The 15,122-nt window shown below is 42.7% G+C and overlaps 1 protein-coding gene across 1 annotated transcript in view; it reads right to left on the bottom strand.

The window, feature by feature from the left end:
• Positions 1 to 15,122, bottom strand: part of ANO2 (anoctamin 2) — a 276,926-nt gene that overhangs the window by 53,115 nt on the left and 208,689 nt on the right. The window contains exon 19 of the mRNA XM_089669916.1: positions 14,287 to 14,435. Coding sequence (XP_089526042.1) covers positions 14,287 to 14,435 — 149 coding nt within the window. The remainder of the gene's footprint in view (positions 1 to 14,286; positions 14,436 to 15,122) is intronic.

Here is a 15,122-nt window from a genome sequence, read left to right on the forward strand (position 1 = left end):
TCTCTCCAGATTTGGTGATGTCACTTATGTGCTGCTTACTGTTTCCCTTGCTGGAGAGGAAGCTGTTACTGAATACCTCAAGTGTAAGGATCCTCCTGTTTCAGCTTAATTTATTATGTGGATCTGTACTTGCCCCACCTCTTCTGCTGCTCTTGATCATTACCCCACCATCTATCAGATCCCGAGGCAGTTCTGACATAAAAAAAAACAAAACAAAACAAAACAATGCCTTGCCTCTACCAAGATGGCCACCTCCACACAGAGTCAATGCAGTGCCCAGTCCCTGTGACATGGCAAGTCAGTCACAGGGTAAAGATTAGCTGCAAGAAACCTATAGGCAATACTGTTGCCTAAAACCCATAAAAGGGTTCACTCAAACTACTATTATCTAGGTTTTGCACAAGGGTGGAGTTGAAAATGTAAGTCACATATTTAGAAAAAACAGTAGTGTGCAGGGATCCTTAATCAGTGGTTTGGCCTGTATAATATAATGCAGCCCTCAGTGAGAAGACTAAAGACAGCCATACATGTATCGAAATTCAGCAGGGACCAGCCGAATTTCAATCCATGTATCTCATCTGTACAACCACCCTGTCAAAATACGATAGTTCAGCAGGGAGGATTCCCCTATTCACATTGTAGTAGGTTAAACAAAAAGAAAAAAATGACTCATTTTTGGGCTGTCTTAGTCTATTGTGAGCAGTTAAAGACTTACAGATTAACCTCATGTAGATAAAAATATGACCATTTTAGCCAATTTTTAAAAAAAAAAAAAGTTAAATGAACTTTTAAATAACCATATTACTTTCACCTCCTGCAATGCCTTGACTTATTCTGGGAGAGCGAAGGGCACCAATGTATTGTGTCAGGATTGCTGAATGGAGAAGAAAGCAAAATGATAACCTCATTGTCATCAATGTGATGATACTCCTTCATTTGGCAATCAGTAATCTCAGTGTCCAAGTTCTTTTTCTCATCTGTTTTGGAGAAACGTGACGTCACTGAGTCTAGTTGGCGTGTGTGAGCCGCAAGATGTACATATCAGAATTACAAATCTTTTGGCAGGTAAAAACAGTACACATATTTACATTTTAACTGCATATTAAGCTGTTTTCCTAAAGTTCTAAAATAATTACTGCACCAATCAGAGCCTAGCCGGGTCTAGCATACACGTTGCTCAGTGGTCCACACACTATCAACTGACCCCCCCATCCCGGTTTCTTCTGATACCTCCAGCATTCCACAGCAATCCCCAGTATCTTCTGCACCTCAGCTCCTGTGAACCCTCCAGTAATCTGCAGTGTCTCCTGTCATTCAGTTCCTCTGTGACCCCATGCACTCCAGTCTGCATTCAGTGTTCCATGTGAACCTGTGCACTCCAGCCTGCACCCTGTGTCCCCAGTGACTCCATGCACTCCAGACTGCAATCAGTATCCACAGGGACTATGTGCACTCCTGTCCACATCCAATGTCCCCAATGACCCTGTGCTCTCCAGCATGCATCCAGTGTTCCTGTGTGACCCAATGCAATCCAGCCTGCATCCAATGTCCATATATGACCCCATGCACTGCAGCCAGCATCTAGTGTTCCTGTGTGACCTCCAAGCAATGCAGAGCTGCTAAAGACTTTATACTGCGGTGCTGTGTCCCCAGCACCCTCGTAATACAAAAGATTATCTCCAATGTATCTGTGCTCCATTCTCTGTAGCTACCTGTTAGATAAGTCAGAAGGCCATGACCTAAGAGCTACCAGCAGCAAAACCCATAGAATCTGAACCTCGGCCCTTCTAAGGACTCTCAGCTCTGCTTAGCAAGCCAGCACTCTGAGTTATCTTCCTTCTGTGGAGTTGCGCTTTAATCTCACTGTTCATTTTCGGTCTTTTTCTTAAGCTCCACATTGTAATAAACATTTATTCAGAAACAATCATTCTATTATTCCCTTTAATACTTTAATTACAGTTTAATACAGAGCACCGTGCTTTAACATGTCCACTGAAAGACCCTTTTGTAGTTCAGAAAAGTCATTGTGGGTAATTTTTTGCCACAGTGCTAATTGCTTTTGGATTCTGTAAAATGTGTAAAATTTAGAGCACAGCTTATTGTTCAGTGTTGACAGTATTTTAATTTCTCGACACTTGCTAATTTTATACCAACATCATCTAGATACTATTCTTTTTATTGCTTTAAAATGGACATTTTGACATTTCTTCATCACCATAGAAGGCTAAGCAATCATGATGTGATTTTTACTAGTTTGTGAGCTCTACTCTGAATGACTGAATGGGTGTATGGGTTAGTGTTGCATGTCACCTAAATCAGGGGCCTTTTGTAAAAGCCATGGGCCTGTGTGCAAGACTATAAGTTGAGACCCCTGGGCAGCAAAAATGGGTGCGTGACTGGCTGTGATTGGCTTACCAATCATAGCCAATCACAGTCACACCCCACACCAACCTCTAGTACCCGCCCTCTCCCTGGCATAAGTAAATGGTGTTTCTGCTGTAGCTGCCTATGACAAGTGCAGATGTAGTGGAGACACAGGAGGAGGGGGAACCAAATGACTTTTCCCTACTTTGTTGCGCAATGTGTAAGAGCACATTGGGCCAAACATTGTACACATGGATGATATACCACTGATGTAAATATGAACCTTTCGCATGTAAATAGAAAAATGTTTATTTTAGCTTTAGATTGACTGGGAAAGTCAGATTGTATGGTCAGTTATTTATTGCTGTCAGTGTCGCTGTTACACTAGTCTATGAATTCTTTATTTGGAACAAGTATGCAAGCAGTCAGTTTGGAACTCCTGGAGTGCCTAAATCCTACAGGTCAGTAGCTCATTAAAGATGACCTCTAGGCTAAACAGCTTAAAGCTGAACCCAAGGCAAACAGCTAAATTCACAGATGTAAATTGTATATGGAAGCTGTTTTACCTGACAAAGCTCTATATGTTTGTGTCTTTAATCTGCCTGGGATTCAGCTTTAAAATATAGTCAACGATTTTAAATAACTTAAACAATGGCTGTGATTGATGGAAACCACAGTGATACCATGTCTAATTATCTATTGCTCACTCTCCATCACAGATATCAAGATGACAATGGTTCCTTTATGGATTACATGTGACTCCCACTTACTAATATTAACCCTTATTAGAGAACAAGGATGCCACGATACAGTCTTTGTTTTTTATTCTTCCCGCAACACTGTCCTCCTAAAATCTGAAGTAATTACAGGTCAAACTGTACTGAGGCGATCTCTGGTGGCATGATTGAAATTTGCTCAGCCTTAATCAAAATACATAGAAGAAGTGTAGAACACTGGGCGCACAGCTTACAAAATATATTGGATCTGCGTTGCAATAGTGGCAAAATGTCTATTGGGTGCATCAGACTTTTAAATATATCCAGTCCATGTTTTACTAATGGCCATTCTTCTGTGCCTTATGGATGTAAACTAAGATAGGTAATAATATCCCTGTGGACATGAAATATGTTCCTTTTATATCATAACATTTTACATTCTGTGACTGGTGTTGCAGTTTAAAGGAAATTATTAAGTAGTATTTCTTTCTAAATTGTCAGGGAAGTATCTCAAAAATCGCAGTCGGCTTTGTGCTGAAGAGACATCCGGCATCAATGTGTGGAGATTAGTCAGGAGATTTCACAGTTCCTTAAGGCCTCATGCATATGGATGCAAATAATGCTGTTTAGATCCATACAGCATTTCTTTTCTTTGGATCTGAACTTTAGTGTTCAGATCCATAAAACTTCAAAGCATCGTCAACCTGAAAGGGAGTTTGGACTGTACCCGTCAGGTGCTGGCAGGGGCCAGTATAGAAGGTGGTAGTGATATGGAGATTCAAGCAGAGGATGGCAGTTGGCTGACAGATAGAAGATGGGGTAGAGGGAAAAGTGTTAGAGAGGCCAGTTATATCATGTTGGGGGTATCAGTTCAGGTGTAGCATTGTTGGAGCAGAGTGCCTTCCATAGCTGCCAGGGGAACAACTCCTCCAGTGAAGATGAGGCCAAGGTTACAGAAAAGGATTAGACAAATATATGTGGTAGAGGATTATTAGAAGGGCAGATAGGGCAATCTGTCACAAAGACCGTGATCGCTGAACAGTATGTTGTTTACTGGATTGACACATCGCAGATCAGATGAACAGATTTTTGGGTGGGGTTGGGGAGGACCCAGTTATCATGGTACTTATTTGTTAGATAGAGCATCCTATAAATTTACTTTAGGACTGTTTGGCAGTCCCTCCTGGTAGACATAGCTGTCATGAAGTCTAAACTCACAAGGATTATGTTAGGGTTGGTCTTGATGTTCTAGTCAAATATAAGTTTGACTCGAACATTGGCCGTTCGTGTGTTCGGCGAACACACGAATGGTAAGGGTGTTCGGCGGGCTGATGGCCTGTTGTGCCCCACACTGCACTGCACCACAGGTCAGGTGCAATGCTTTGGCCAATCACAGAGCATGATGACTTCACAAGGGGGCGGGGGTGACAGATTTTGGGGGGACCCCCACGTCATTTTTTTTTTAAATTTTGGCATGAGGAGTTCCCCTCAGAATCCATACCAGACCCGAACGGCTTGGTATGGATGGAGGGGGCAACCCACGCCTTTTTGAAAAAAAAAATTTTAATCAACGGGCAATGCCGGCAATTCCTTTTACAGTCAGCTGTCAGCGGGGAACCCCACCAACAGCTGAAACATTAAAGAATGTTTTCACAACTAAAATACCGCATGACTTAATAATATAACTCATGTGGTATTTTAGTCGCTGTGCGGTATCTTACCACATACTCAGAAGTGGTAAAATACCGCTTAGTGAATTGTCCCTGTTCGAAGTTCGCAGTTGAACATTCGTTAGGTTCAAATGTTTGACCGGGAAATAAACGGGGGGTGTTCATCCTATCACTAGATTATGTTAAATGAAAAAAAGGTGAGCCTGCTTCAGGACAAACATTCCAGGTTTGAGAGGATCTGGGATCCATGGCTTCACTATTAACAGGTATCACCATCATGAATGGTGTCTCAGATGCAGGTGGGGAATGATCTCCATTGGATTTCTGATTCTTTTCTCTGATTTCTTTCTTTCTTCTTTTGTTTATCTGCCACTGTGACATACATTTTCTCTACAGTGGATGTCAATGTCATTTTGGCTGATCTGATTTTTACAACTCAGCATCATCCACAAGACTTTAGCACTGGAAAGTAATGTCTGTTGGGGTTATCCTATAACTTCTCTTGACGAGGGAGTAGGACTTGTCTCCCCTTTTTCACCCTACAGTTAAATATTTTATTTTATTTGCCATTTCTGATCTATGATGGTTTACATATTACCTTTGATTATTTTGTCTTTGTACACATCCTGTCTTGGGCTGTTATTATTTATATCCTCAACATATGTTTATGTACCAATGACACTGTGAGGAATATGTCACATATGACTTTCTTTTTATGCTGATTAACTTGACAATCTTCAATAAAAACTTACTTAAAAAAAAATTGACTTCAGGGACTTAGGTGCTACATTAAAGATTAGGACCTCCAAGACAGTACTCTCAAAAATACTGCCTGTATCTCAAACCACACCAGAAAGACAGCAGGAGTTTATGGAACTTAAAAAGTGGCTGAGGAATTGGTGCAGGAAGGAGGGTTTGGGGTTCATGGAGAATTGGACTGACTTTACCAGCTCTATAGCAGAGATGGACTGCACCTAAATGGGGAGGGTGCAGCTTTGTTGGGGGAAAAGATGGCCAAAAGGTTCTGATGGAATGGTAAATTAGGTTCTGATGGGGGGGAGGGGGGTATACCAGTCAGTGAGTGAAGGTCAGAGTGTACTGCTGTGAGCAATGTTGGCAGTACAACTAGAGTACCTAAGACCCATGTGCATTGGCTGGCAGAAATCTATTGCTGCCTCAGAACAAACAAGTAGAAAATAATATGTGCTTACACAAAATTTAAAGGAATGTTCATTAATGCTAGAAGTTTGTTTAATAAAATGGGAGAACTGGGACTGCTGATGCAAAAGGAGGATTTCGACTTTGTGGAAGTGTCAGAAATCCTGTTTTGACAGCTCACATGACTAGCTTGTGACTGTCCAGGGGTATTCCCTGTATCGGAGGAACAGAGAAGGTAAAGGTGGGGAGGGGTGTGCCAAGAGTGATTTGCTAATGAATATGAGGGATGATATTGCTAAAAGGGCAAAGAAGGAGGTATAATTATTGACCTGGAGCTTCAAAGGACAGAAACAAATGGGAATTTAATTGGATGTATTCTACAGGTCCCCTAACCTGAAGGATGAAGTGGATACTGATCTCTCACAGTTATAAATAGCAGAGAAGCAGGGCAATGTTATTATCATGTTATTATTCAATTGTCTGGATACTGACTGGGCAGATGAACTGCTCAATCATCTGAGGCTCATCTTTTCTTGCATGCCTTGCAGGATAATGTCATGTGTTAATAAGTGGATGCCCCAAATAGGAATAATGCTCTGCTAGACCTACTAGTTACACAACGCAGAGCTGATTGCAGATGTGGAAGTAAGGAATAGTTTTGTTACCAGTGATCACATAGTAGTTTCAATGTAAATAACAGGAAGAGGAGACACTAAATTTCAAAAGAGCCAACTTTACTATGCTGCCATAGCAAGCTACGCATTATTAAATGGGATCAGATTCTAGAGACAAAGAAAACTGAGCAAAAATGGGGGTTCTTTGTGAATATACTAAATATTGACATTAGCCAGTTCATTCCAACGGGCAGCAAATATAAAAGAACTCAAGTTAAATCTGAGTGGATAAATTCAAGAAAAAAGGCACATTAAAGAGTAAAAAACTGTCCTTTAAAATATATAAGGCTGAGTCTTCACCATTGGTGTTTCAACACTACAAAAGAATGCAATAAAAAATGTAAGAGCACAGTCAAAATGACCATGAGAAACACATAGCGGAGGAGAGAAAAAAAAAGTCACAAAAATGTATTATTATTATACAGGATTTATATAGCGCCAACAGTTTGCTCAGGGCTGTACAGTTGTGTCCAAAATTATTCAACCCCCAATGCTGTAAAGGGGTTTAGGGACTATAGTGTACATTTGGAATTGTATTCAGAATCAAATCCTACAAGGACGTTGTAACTACCCAAATGCAACTAAAATGACATCAATTGTTTATGTAATACAGTAGTAAATGGTTCTTATGTGGTTTCTTCATTGCCACAATTATTCAACCCCTTAAAGACTACCACTCTGAAGAACAGAGGTTCATACAGGTGCTTTCCATCAGGTATTGAAAACACCTGTGGATGTCACCGAGCAGCAATCAAGCATAATAAGCACCAATTAGGCAGCTTTAAAATGACTGTGATACTCAGCTCCTTCTAGACATTTACTGGTGTGGTTACAAACATGGTGAAGGCAAGAGAATGGTCCAGGAAGACAAGAGAAGAGGTGATTTCTCTTCACAGGAAGGGCAATGGCTATAAGAAGATTGCAAAGATGTTAAACATACCAAGAGACACCTTAGGAAGCATCATTCGCAAATTCAAGGCAAAGGGCACTGTTGAAACGCTACCTGGTCGTGGCAGAAAGAAGATGCTGACTTCGACTGCTGTGCGCTACCTGAAGCGTAGAGTGGAGAGAAGTCCCCGTGTGACTGCTGAGGAACTGAGAAAAGATTTGTCAGATGTGGGTACAGAAGTTTCAGCCCAGACAATAAGACGCACACTGCGTAATGAAGGCCTCCGTGCCAGAACTCCCAGGCGTACCCCCTTGCTGTCTCCAAAGAATAAGAAGAGTCGACTGCAGTATGCCAAAAGCCATGTGGACAAACCACAAAAGTTGTGGGATAGTGTTCTGTGGACTGATGAAACAAAATTAGAACTGTTTGGGCCCATGGATCAACGCTATGTTTGGAGGAGGAAGAACAAGGCCTATGATGAAAAGAACACCTTGCCTACTGTGAAGCATGGTGGAGGGTCAATCATGCTTTGGGGCTGTTTTGCTTCTGCAGGTACAGGGAAGCTTCAGCGTGTGCAAGGTACCATGAATTCTCTTCAGTACCAGGAGATATTGGATGGAAACGTGATGCAGTCCGTCACACACCTGAGGCTTGGGAGACGTTGGACCTTTCAACAGGACAATGATCCCAAGCATACCTCCAAGTCCACTAGAGCATGGTTGCAGAGGAAAGGCTGGAACATTTTGGAGTGGCCATCGCAGTCACCAGACTTAAATCCGATTGAGAACCTCTGGTGGGACTTAAAGAAAGCAGTTGCAGTGCGCAAGCCTAAGAATGTGACTGAACTGGAGGCCTTTGCCCATGAAGAATGGGCGAAGATACCCGTAGATCGCTGCAAGACACTTGTGTCAAGCTATGCTTCACGTTTAAAAGCTGTTATAACTGTAAAAGGATGCTGTACTAAGTACTAAGATTGAATGTCACTTGGGGGTTGAATAAAACTGATAATGCTGTGAGCACAGAAAAGACATTTGTGGTTATTTCATTATAACTGTTATGTTATATTTGTCTGACCTACAAGTGCCTCTTTAATGTAAATGTAAGCAAGATGACTGAATGATCAAAAGCAATGTCAAACTGGCCAAAACACTCAATTTCAGTGGGGGTTGAATAATTTTGGACACAACTGTATATTATAACATTATAATGGGAGACAGTACACGAGACAGCACAGTAACAATACGATTCAATACACGAGGGGTTCAAGGGCCCTGCTCCTTGGAGCTTACATCTAGGAGGGAGGGGATAGTGGTACAGGAGGAAATAGCTGTGGGGGATGGAATGGTAGGAAGAGTGGAGGCGTTCAGTAATTAGCTCAGGGCGGGGTAGGCTTCCCTGAAGAGATAGGTTTTCAGAGTGTGCCTAAAGGTGAGGAGAGTAGGTGAAAGTCTCATGGAATGGGGTAGGGAGTTCCAGGGGATGGGGGAAGCCCTGGAGAAGTCCTGGAGACGGGCATGGGAGGAGGAGACCAGGGAACTAGCGAGTAGGAGGTCTTGTGAGGAGCGGAGAGTACGTTTTGGGTGGTATTTGGATACCAGATCGGTGATGTACTTTGGGGCAGTATTATGAACAGCTTTATACGTCAATGTTAGTATTTTGAATTTTATCCGTTGGGCAATCGGAAGACAGTGGAGGGATTGGCAGAGAGGGGTGGTGGATACGGAGCGGTTAGTAAGGTGGATGAGTCTGGCCGCAGCATTCAAGATAGACTGAAGCGGGGATAGCCTGCGGTGAGGTAAGCCAATGAGGAGGGAGTTACAGTAGTTGAGGCGTGATATAATGAGGGAGTGAATGAGTTGCTTAGTGGTTTCCGGGGTTAGGAACGGACGTATTTTGGAGATGTTGCGGAGGTGAAGTCTACATAAGTTTGTCAGTAATTGAACCTGGGGTTGGAAGGACAGATTGGAGACTAGGATGACACCTAGTACTCTGGCTTGAGAGGAGGGACTGATGGTGGTGTTGTTGGTCTTGATGGAGAAGTCAGGGGGGGAGCGGGCTGGGGGGAAAACTAGAAGCTCAGTTTTGGAAAGATTTAGTTTGAGGAAGTGGAGTGACATCCAATCCGATATGGCGCTCAGTAGGCTTGTGATACCGGCGGAGACTAAAGGGGTGAGGTGAGGGGTAGAGAGATAGATTTGCGTGTCGTCGGCATAGAGATGGTAGTTGAAGCCGTGAGAGTGTATCAATTGGCCAAGGGAGGAGGTGTAGATGGAGAAGAGAAGGGGCCCGAGGACAGAACCTTGAGGGACCCCAACAGAGAGGGGGAGTGAAGAGGAGGTGGCAGCATTATAGGTAACACTGAAGGAGCGCTGTGATAGATAGGAAGAGAGCCAGCAGAGAGCAGAGTCTCTGAGGCCAAGAGAGTGTAGTTTTTTGAGGAGGAGGGGGTGGTCAACCGTGTCGAAAGCCGCAGAGAGGTCGAGGAGTAGGAGCACTGAATAGTGGCCATTAACTTTGGTGGTTAGCAGGTCATTGGTGAGTTTGAGTAGGGCAGGTTCGGTGGAGTGTAGGGGGCGGAAGCCAGACTGTAGGGGATCAAGGAGGTTGTTGTCGGTGAGGTGGGAACTCAGGCGACTATAGACTAAGTGCTCTAGGAGTTTGAATGTAAATGGCAGCAGGGAGATGGGTCTAAAGTTGTTCAGGTTGGTGGGATCCAGGGAGGGTTTTTTAAGTATGGGAGTGATGTGCATGTGTTTTAGAGGGGAGGGGAATGTGCCAGTAGAGAGGGAAAGATTAAAGATGTGTGTGAGGGAGCGTAGGATGGAGGAAGACGGTGATCGTAGGAGTTGTGAGGGGACAGAGTCAAGGGGGCAGGTGGTGAGGTGGGCTTCAGAGAAGACCTTAGCGATCTCTTCAGTGGTAGCAAGGTCGAAGGAGTGGAGTGTTGATGGGGTTTTAGTGTGAGGGATGCTAGGTGGGGTGGAAGTCTGAGCAGTGGCAATGTCCCTACAAATTGCATCGATCTTGTTTTTGAAGTGGTTAGCAATCTCATGGGCGGTGAGTAAGGTACTGGGTGGAGGTGGGGGCGGAGAGAGTAGAGAGTTAAAAGTAGAGAAGAGCTGGCGAGGACTGGAGGAGGTATTAATGAGGGTAACAAAGTAGGCTTGCTTGGCAGCGTGAAGGGAGGAAGTGTAGGTTAGGAAGGTAGATTTATATCAGGTGAACGCTTGTTGGGATCTGGTTTTGCGCCATAGTTGCTCCAGCGCATGACTGCTTTGTTTGAGATTTTTGGTATGGTCAGTCTGCCAGGGTTGTAGTGGTCGGGGTCCAAAGCTTTGTGTAGTTGGGGGTGCTAGCGAGTCTAGAGCGGCTGATAGGGAGTTGTTATAAGCAGTAGTAGCCAGGTCAGGGCAGGACAGGGTAAGGATACTGTTGTAAAGTTGGTCAGCAGCAGAGTGGAAAGGGGCAGGGTTCAAGTTGCGGAGGTTTCTGCTGGTGATGGTTTGACGTTTGGAGGGATAGGTGTTTGAGGACGAGGAGACTGTGAAGGTGATGAGATTGTGATCAGAGAGGGGAAATGGGGTGTTTGAGAGGTTATAGGGAGTACAGTGGTGGGAGAAGACAAGGTCTAAGGTATTTCCGTCGGAATGAGTGGAGGACTGAATACACTGCGTTAGTTCAAAAGAAGAGGTTAAGTGGAGGAGTTGGGATGTAGCCGGGTTATTGACGTTAATAGGGATGTTGAAGTCTCTGAGGATGATAGTGGGTAGCTCAGAGGAGAGAAAGTAGGGTAGCCAGGCGGCGAAGTCGTCGAGAAAGCGGGACACGGGGCCAGGAGGCCGGTAGATCACTGCAATCCTCAGGGAGGATCCGGATCCAGATGCAGTGGGTCTTAAAAGAAGAGAAGGATAGAGAGGGAGGGTTAGGGAGGACTTGAAAGGTGCTTAGAGGTGACAGAAGTAGACCAACCCCGCCTCCTTTCTGACCGCTGGGCCTGGGTGAGTGGGTCAAGATGAGGCCTCCATAGGAGAGTGCTGCGGGGGAGGCAGTGTCAGCTGCTTGGAGACAGGTTTCGGTGAGGGCAAGAAGGTTTTAAATATATTAAATATATTAATACCAAAAAGGCAAGGTCAGAGCATATTGGCCCCATAAAGTATGGTACCAGTGGATTGGCAAAAAGCTAATGTGGTACCGATATTCAATAAAGGGCCAATATATATACCTGGAAACTCCAGATCAGTCAGCCTAACATCGATAGTATGTAAACTATTGGAGAGGATGATAAGGGACCTTATTCAAGAATTTGTTGATGAAAATTGTAATACTATTAGTAGTAACCAGAGAAAATAGAGTAATGAAAGATCGTTCTTCCTAGATGAACCTGTAAAGATTCTATGAGGAGGTAAGCTGTAATTTGGATAGAGGAAGGCCTGTTGAGGAAGTGTATCTAGATTTCGCCAAAGCATTTGATAAAGTACCCCATAAAGGGTTAATTTACAAATTGATATTTGTGAGCATTGACGATAGTGTATGTACCTGGATAGAAAACTGGTTAAAGGGTAGTGATAAATAGTGTATCTTCTGAATGGTCTCGAGTTGTAAGTGGGGTATCTCAAGGCTCTGTCCTGGGACCAATTCTGTTTAACTTGTTCATAAATGATATAGAGGTTCTGGTCACTAGTCTACTACTCAGAAAGGATGTGCTGAAACTGGAGAGAGTCCATAGTGTGGCAACAAAGCTAATAAGGAGGCTGGAGAACCTCAGTAATGAAAACTACAAACAATAAATGAATTCTCCCTGGAGAAGAGACATTTAAGAGGAGATATGATCGCAAATATCTAAATGGTGATTCTAGCATAGGAAGAAAATTATTCAGTCTCAAGTCTCTTAAGAAGACATGTGGCCACTCAATAAATTTGGACAAGAAGCATTTTAACCTTCTTGTTCTTTACTGTTATAGCGGTAAAGATGTGGAACTCCCTTCCACAGTTGGTGGCATAGAAAAAATGTTCAGATGGGCATCTTGTCGAATGCAATGTATAGGAATATGGGAAATGCACACACATACCCATTCAGGTTGAACTGGATCGACTGGTGTCTTTATTCAAGCTTACCAACTATGTAACTATTAAATGTGTCCATATATGAAGGTTTTTTATCTCTGTCTTGTGTTCTGTCTGTGCTCAGGGTAAAGTATTTTCACATTTTTACATTGTACACATGTATACATTTGTGTTAATGTTTGCATGCATAAAGTGTACAGTGTAAATTGATCTCTGAAAGACACCAGGTGGCAGGAGCTAGGAGGCAAGCTCAAGTCCTCTAGTGTCCTATTATTAGGAGGCAGGCAGCACTATTGGTTATGGCTGCTGCCTATAGGTAAATAATATTGTGTATTCAGCGGGTGTTACCACAGCTGGTTAGACACAATTGGGTTTTACATGCGGGCCCTGAATGAATGAGTCATTCATGCAGTGGAACTGATCATTCAGCCAATGATTAGTTAACCTATGTGGGTCAACATGAAAAGATGAGGGAGGTGGAGCCAGCATGGTTGAGTGTTGTGGTTCCCCATCAAGTCTGCTCTGATTGGTGGGAGGAGCTATTTTTGCCTTTGTATAATTACATTGGTCCAAGCCTAGCAGATTATACACATGCAGAAATGTCCCCTTCCACTGGCCGCCAGAGTAGACCTGATGAGGAACTGATTGCCAAAAAAAGGCCTGAACAATATCTTTGCCTACATTGTTGCTAGGATGCAGGCAGCTTTAGCTGCCTACCAATCTGTGTTGCTATGAGCATATGGTTTAGTCGCCTAGCATCCTAGCAACCAATAGTGCATATGTTACTTGTATGCATATGAATATGTAAATGTTACACAAAAAATGTCCATACAGTGTCCATACACTGGTTAGTGCTTCTGGCAACAAAATCCAGCATTGACAGACATTGCCCTGTGAATGAGCCTTTATTTTACTAAAACACCATACAATGTGTTTCATGGCTAAACTGCCACTTTTTCAGAAAAGATGCATCACAAATCTTTTGTCAGTGCTGGAAGCCATGAGTGGACTGGGAAACTTTCCTCATGATTTTATATACAATCCCATACAAAGTCCACCCAGAGGGGATAGAGGTCTGGTTCCCACAATGCACTAATTGTGGTCAGCATTAAGAAAAAAGGTCTGTGTGGTGACAGACATATTCTCCACAAATGTAAAGTCATGCTGAAGACCATAACAATAGTTTACAGCAGCCTACCAAGATGTGAGTAATCCTCACTTTTTTTTCCCACCAACATATTTCTTTATTTATCTTCATAAAGTAGTTAAAGCCTAAGTTTAGTAAAAAATTAGCTGGCTGTAGATTTAGTTGAAATTTTCAGTTCTCTGTGAACAAAACCAGCTCTATAAAGACATGGTTTGATGAGTTTGGCGCGGAGGAACATGAATGGCCTGACTTCTACCCTACTGAACACCTTTGGGATCAACTGGACACTGACTGTAAGCCAGTTCTTCTCCTTCAGTATCAGTATATGACCTCACAAATTCTCTTTTGGCTGAGTGGGCATATATTTCCACAGATGCCTTCCAAAATTCATTGGAAAGCCTTCCTAGAAGAGTAGAGGCAACAAAGTATTGGGGGTGCAACTCCAAAGCAATGCCCATTATTTTGAAAAGGGATGTCTTATATAGGTATCAAAGTCAGTTGTCCACAAACATTTAACCATACAGTGTATTGCCATAACTACACAAATACTCTTACACCACTAATATTCAGAACAATACAAAATAGCACATAGGCAAGCCCTTACTCATCTCCATGTATTCTGGTGTCAGTCCAGTAAAAGGCTCCAAAGCATAGTCACGGACCCATTGTTGATGTTCTCTAGAATTGTGCAAACTATTCTCCCGTGAGTCTGTCCGATCATCCTTCAACTTTCTGTACAGTTTCTTCAATTTCCTGAAATGAAGGAAACATAAAATCATATTGCGGCAGCTTTTAAATAAAACTTTGTAGTTTGCTCTGCTCTATTCGTGGCCATGCAACAACCGCTTTAGCTAATAAACGAAAATTTAGTAAAGGCTTATTGGAAAAGTTAAATCTTTTACAAAATCCATAAAATGATAATGACTCATATCCTGATCGTACAAAGAAGAATGTCAATGAATCACAAATTATTTAATTAATCCAAAATGCTGAGTACAGAATATTTTCCGGCCATTGCAACATTAAAGGAATATTTAACAAATCCTTAAAAGGCACACTCCCAGTTCAACTTGAACATATAGCATGGACTAATGGATAAGGGATGCAGTTTACCTGCCAAGGGCTTTTGTTTTTCATCCTGATACGGTGTGCATATATAAGGTCATACTATTAAATTAAATTATCTGCTCACCTTGGAACACCAAATTCTGAGAATGGAAGGGATTTCTACCTCAAAAGCTCTTCACAGTTCAAATAATTACACCTGATTACTAATAAATAGTACATGCCACTGTTCCACAATCACTTCATTTTACAGTAATCTATGGGTGCAAGGCATGTAGCACCTAACATGGGTGTTTTAAAAAACACAAAAAGTATAGAAGGTTTTGGAGTCTCCACTAGAGGCACTGGAAAGTCCTGCTTGATCTGGGTGCAAAG

The sequence above is a fragment of the Staurois parvus genome, unplaced genomic scaffold (genome assembly GCF_062004578.1).
Source record: "Staurois parvus isolate SC_StPar_1 unplaced genomic scaffold, SC_StPar_1.0 ptg000010l, whole genome shotgun sequence".
Lineage (NCBI taxonomy): Eukaryota > Metazoa > Chordata > Amphibia > Anura > Ranidae > Staurois > Staurois parvus.